Raw genomic sequence first — 6,000 nt, 5'->3', positions numbered from 1 at the left:
CTCAGGTATGGCTGAAACCTGGAGTGTTCACGCTTGGTGTGCCTGAAATCCTCCTGTCCTTGCCAAGGAAATGACTAGGAAAGGGGCTAATGGGTGTTTAAAAAACGACCAAAACAAACGGAAGCCAAACAAGACCTAACCAAATGAAAAACCAAACCAAAACAAAAAGCTCACCAACCACAGGAAGGAAAAACCAAAACAACAAAAGCCCCCAAAACCCAAGGAAACCTGGAGTTAAACTTTAAGAGGGGAGGGCTGAAAACCAGTAGAGCAATATGAAAAGGAAAAGCAGAAGTTGGGGAAAATGAGGTATGATGAAGGTCTCCAGAACTGATTTGAAAAAGTAATTAATGCTCCTAAAAAAAGTTGCATGGGTAAGCAAAGTAGTGGAGTGAAGGATCTGTTTATAGCTTTCAGTGGGAGCAGCCACGCTCGTCTGATCAATGTGCTAATTAATTTGCTGAGGCTCTTGCTGTCAGTTGCCTTTTTCTTTCCAGACATCTTGCCAAGGGCTAAGTATCCCTTGGGCTGGGCTGGTTTCAGTCTGAGGGTGACTTTGGGTGCCTTCTATTTACAGGGCAGCACCACGGGCCTGAAGGGGATGGGATGCTCCCCTGGGCCCTCCATCTGTTCCCCGTGTGAGGAATGTCAGGTTTATTTTGACTGGCATAGAGGCCATGCTCCATGTCATCCCCTCAGTTACTGTTAATTTTTTCCCCCCTATATTTAGTTTATTTTTGCTCCTGGTGGGGTGTTCCCCAGCCTTTATCCCAACCTCCCTTGCCACCTCCGTGTGTTCAGGAGGTGTCTCCAAATGATGCCTTGGGAAGGGGTTAAGATGATGATGTGTTCAGTTTGCTGCATGACTGGGGCATTTAAACCCTCCTTTTCCTTGCTGGGTTGCTTTCTGCTGCGTCAGGGAGGTAGTTAGGAAGGGGGTAGTTGTCTTAAGCTTTCTCTCACCCCCTTTTTCACCTTCATCGTGGGCAAACACTGGAAAGGGAATTTCTGGGGCTGATAAAGCAAAGCCTTTCCTGCAGCAATAACAGGCTGAACAGAGCTTTTCCGACATGAAAACAAAGCATTTCACCATGGCAAGGCTTTGTAGCCTCAGACACGAGTTTCTCCTGTCTGTGGGGCATCACTGACTTTGCTTGGCTGAGGAGTAGTGCTCGGTGTGGTGTTCCTGGCAGTGTTCCCATGCCTTTGGCTCCCGTGGGCAGCTCCCGACTCAGAGCCACGCTGGTATTTCCCCATCCAGTCTCCTGAAGTGCTGCCTGTCGCTGGGGCTGCCTGGCTGTTGCCCCGTGAGTGTGGGGCTGGAGGGGGATCTGGATGCTCCAGCCAGGGCTGCCCCACAGAGAAAAACCAACCAAATGGAAGGAGCCTGGGGTGGTTTGGTCCAGGTGTCCCAAATCTCCTCTTTTCCGATCTCCTTGTGCTGTGCTGCTCCAGGAAGGGTTGGCTACGAGGTCAGGGAGCTGCAGGTTCAGGAGGTTCAGGGATGCCCAAACTGGGAAGGAGGAGGAAGGCAGGAGGTGCTACCCCTTGTCCTAACCTTGGGGATCCAGTGATGTGTGTCCCAGTGTGAGAGGGTCCAGCCCAACAAACTGAGGAGAAACAGGACTTTTGGTTGATGTGGGAGGAAGGGAGGGGATCACAGGGCAAACAGAGCAAACCCCTGAGCCTCCCTCTGTCTTGTTCCCCTCCAGAGTGATGAGCCACCCCAGCAGCAGCGATGCTGGGATTCGGGACGTGCTCCATGGGCGCCCCGGCGCCAGGCAGGGGGGTTGAGCTGGACACTGCCTCATCCCGCTGTGTCCTGGCCCTGCCCGAGGAGGAGACGTGGCGCCAGCACCGGCTGGCCCTGATGCAGAACACCCAGTCCTGCAACCTGCTGGAGCCCGAGAGCCTGGCCCAGGCCCTGGTGTCCCGCGCCGCCTCCTTCGACGCCCTCTACGATTCCCACTCCCGGGATGCCGACGCGGACACCTGCAGCGCCGTGGACCTGGGGCTGGGCCAGCTGGTGCCCGTGAGCCCGGACGTGATCAAGCGCCGGCGGGGAGGGCTCATCGAGCAGAGGGACATCATCAAGGCGCACGAGGCACACAAGATGCAGAGCACGCCCCAGGCGCGGAGGAAGGAGTGGGAGTAAGTACCGGAGAGCCCCCAGCCCAGGTGGGCAGCTGGGGGGAGTGGGAGCCTTCCCTGTCCTCTGCGGGGCTGGTGGGGGCACTGGGGGTGTCACAGTGGTGACATGACCCCTGTGGAGCAGCCAGCACCAGCTGTGCTCCGTCTCCTGGCACTATGGGGTTGGGCTGCTTGGCTCTGAGCTGGAGCGGGGCATCCCACGGGAATGGTGTGTCCCCATACCGTGGGGTGGTAGAGGAAAGCGTCATGGAGAGGAAAGTTGGAAGCTGTCTGTTTTGAAAGCCCTCAAGGCAGTTTCCTTTGGCTGTATCTTGGTATTTAGATGCATCTGGGGCTGTTGCCGTTCTGCTTTTGCTGTGGCTTGACCCCACTGAGAGGGGATTATCTGTCAATGTGGTGGTCCATTTTTTGGGGGACTTGGCAGTGCTAAGTTAACAGTTGGACTTGATGATTTTAGAGGTCTTTTCTAACCTCTAAATTCTATGATTTTTATTCTAAAAAGTGTCCTCCTGAATCAGAGCAGGCTGGGACATTAACAAACCTGAGAAAACAGAAGTGCTTGGCAGAGCTAGAACCCACCGGTTTTATTTTTCATTTCCCTTTAATTAACTTTTTCTAATCGTTTGCCTCGGTGCTGTGAGAAAAGCCCAGCTCCAGGTCCTGGGTTATTCTCTCATCCCACACTCACTGTGTGACAGGGCTGCAGCCACGTGCTTCAGTCCCACATTTAAATGATAAGCTTCCCCTCCCCGTGTCTGCTCAGCAGGATTGCCTGGGATAAACTGCTGCAGCACATCCTACTCCACTGTCACTGGTCTGGAGCAGTTCCCTGCCTCCAGAACTGGATTTGGGGAATAATGTTTAATAAAACACCCAAAGGAGATGGGAGCCCCCATATTAATTAGATCTGGCACGTTGCTTTGGCAAGATCTAGGTCAGTGCTCCACTCACGTGAGGCTGGTAGGGTTTCTTTGGGATGGCTTCCATGATAAAACCGCTTGTGTTAATGCTGAGGCTGCTCTCGCTTTTTTTGGAGAGCAGCCTGACACTGAGGGGGGCTCTCCCTGGCCCTCTTGGCTCTGTGCTCATCTCCTTGTGCCCGGGGAACCTCCTGGCCGGTGACTCAGGCAGCTTTGCAGGGAAAATAAATTGCCATATGGGCTCAGCAGGCGCTCGGTGCCTTGTTATCTTTTGCAGCCCGCTGGGGATGCCAGATGAATAAGTCATGGCAGGGCAGGAAGCAGAGGGGTGGCCTCGTTAATTGTCGGCTGGCAGAGCACGGCCCTCGAAGGCTGCCCGCTAATTAAGGGCCTGCACCTCCACGGCTCTGCTTGGTGGCAGGGCCATGGAGCTGGAGCCCTTCCTGCTCCTGGGGGCGGGTTGTGCCCCTCTGGCTGCCCTCAGTTGCTCCATCCAGCAGTGACTCAAACACAAAGCCCAATATTTCTGTCTTTAACACAGTGGGAATGCTCAGGCAGCAATGTCGGATGCTGCCATCCTGATGGGGTTTAATAGGATGTTTCCCCAGGCTGGTAGGGTCCTGTCTTTGCATTTCCCATCTCCTGGGTGCTTGGGTTTGTCATTTCATCTTGCTTTATGATGGTTTTCTGGGAAGCCTCTGATGTTGGGGGAACAATGGACTCCGGCCCTTGGGCTTTGCAGACCTCATGTCTCACTGAGGACCAGAGAGCCCCACTCCCTGTCCCTGCCACGCCCCTTCCTGGGAGGTTGGTGAGCACCCAGGGGTTTGATCTGTTCCTTTCCCAGACTTATGTGCCCTGATACCCCATCAGCCTGCAAAAACCACACACCAGAGGTTCCTGCTTTAACATCAGACTCAAACGTCAGGAGGAGAGAGGGACTTTTGACAAGGGCGTGCAGTACCAGGCTGAGGGAGGCAGAATGGCTTTAAACTGAAAGTGAGTGGGTTTAAGGTTAAACCTTCTTCCCTGTGAGGGTGGGCAGGCCCTGGCACAGGGTGCCCAGAGAAGCTGTGGCTGCCCCATCCCTGGAAGTGTCCAAGGCCAGGTTGGATGGGGCTTGGGGCAACTTGGGGTAGTGGAAGGTGTCCCTGCCCCTGGCAGGGAAGCTGGAACAAGATGAGCTTTAAGGTCCCTTCTGGGACAAACCATCAATGTTCTCCCCAAAAGCTTTGCTGAAGCCCAGGTAGATGTGGAGAGCCAGTAACCCCAGTACCATGGATATTCTCTGGGAATAGACGGATACCCTGCAGGGGAGAAAAAGCAAATTAATTTCCTTACCTGTAATTTTGTTAGCAATAATGCAATTTTCCTGTGATTTAATTTTCAGAAGGGCCCATCTCACGTGCCTTGAATCACCCTGGGGGCTTTCACCTGGGCAGTCTAGCTCTGGTTAGCAGTGAGGGGGGGTATTTTCCCATCGCTCCAGCATGGTGGTGGGCATTAAATGGGACGTGGGAAACACGGAAAATGTCTGAGTAGCTGCAGGAGCTCCCCTCGTGCTCCTGTCTGCCAGCTGTGGCTGGGTGGTGGCCACAGGGAGAGATGCTGCTTGTGCCTCTCATCTGCTGCATGAGACCTCTGCTTCCCTGGAGCAGCTCTGGCTTTGCAGATGTGGCATTCCTGGTGTGTAGCCTGAGGTTGTTTGGCTGCTCTCGATCTGGGTTGCTCTGGGGGTAGTGAAGAAAGGCTTTTTGTTTGTGCTCACCAGTCTTGGCAGGTCTGACCCTCACTAAACCTCCCTCTCTGCTGCCTTGTGCCAGTGAAACAATCCCATAAGTAGAATGAGAATAGGAAGGGTAAAATGCTCTTTTCCCTGGTTTTTTGTTTTGTTTTGGTTTTTTAAAGAGGAAATTGAGGCAGAGAACAGAAAACATGAAGTGCCTGTGGGGCAGTGGCTCTATGGGAGGATTATCTTTATGGTGAGAAATGAATGTACCAGCCCACCTTGTTCTTGACTGTGGGACTTTGGCCCAGGGCAGACACCAAACCCTGCTTTCCAGAGTCCCAGCCAGATTCCCTGCCCTCCATCCCCATGTTCACATGCTGGGCTCAGGGACAGAGGGATATGGAGAGATCTGCTGTGCTCCAAGGCTGAATTGCTGCTGTCTTTGCTCTGGATGCCTGGCAGCATCCTTCGGATAATGTCGAGCTTAGAGACAGCTCAAAAGAAAAGCTCCTTGTCAAAATAAGCAAACGGGGAACCTCCTGTGGCTTCTCCAGGATGAGCAGCTGCTTCCTTAGCTGATGGTAAGGACAGGCAGAGCCACACAGGGAGCACATCCCAGAAAAGCTTCAGGCTGAATTTGTAGCACACAGGACCCAACCCTGCTCTGCATGGCCGAAATTCATGTGTGCACGAGAATTTGTTAAGCTTAGCCTGTGCAATTTGGGGAATGCAAGCTGCATCCTCGTTCTGGAGCGATATTTACAGCCAGGATGCATGGAAAAGCCTGATTCCAGGTGGGTGCTGGGCAGGGAATGGAGGACACAGGAAGGAAAGCAGCAGTCGTGGCACAGTGTGAAGGTGGGATGCTGTAATTCAGCCTCTGAGCAGCTGAGTGACGGGCGGAGGGTCTCAGTGTCCCGTGGAAAGCGATGCACTCAGTGTCCCGTGGAAAGCGCCCACAGCACAGCGACCCCAAAGGATGAGGCAATTAAAAGTGACGTCCTGTCTTGGAGCATCTTGATTCCCGTCTCTGGTGCTGTGAATCTGAGAGGTGGCCCTTTGCCGGGAGCCCGCGGCCCGGGGAGCTCTGTGGCCGGCTCGGGCCCTGCCGCGCAGCCCGCGGAGCCTCTGGGGCTGGAGCGTTCCCGCAGCTCTGCCTCCGCAGTTTGATGGGAAGCGGGGAGAGAACAGAACAGGCTG

General features: G+C 54.1%; 1 protein-coding gene across 1 annotated transcript in view; it reads left to right on the top strand.

Annotated features, from left to right (window-relative positions):
• Positions 1-2,043: 2,043 nt before the first annotated feature.
• The window catches only part of CACNA1E (calcium voltage-gated channel subunit alpha1 E), a 105,812-nt gene continuing 101,855 nt past the window's right edge, over positions 2,044-6,000 (top strand). The window contains exon 1 of the mRNA XM_069023196.1: positions 2,044-2,151. Coding sequence (XP_068879297.1) covers positions 2,114-2,151 — 38 coding nt within the window. The 5' untranslated portion in view covers positions 2,044-2,113. The remainder of the gene's footprint in view (positions 2,152-6,000) is intronic.

This window comes from Aphelocoma coerulescens, chromosome 8 (genome assembly GCF_041296385.1).
Source record: "Aphelocoma coerulescens isolate FSJ_1873_10779 chromosome 8, UR_Acoe_1.0, whole genome shotgun sequence".
Taxonomy (NCBI): Eukaryota; Metazoa; Chordata; class Aves; order Passeriformes; family Corvidae; genus Aphelocoma; species Aphelocoma coerulescens.
This window is presented reverse-complemented; position numbering and strand designations above follow the sequence as displayed.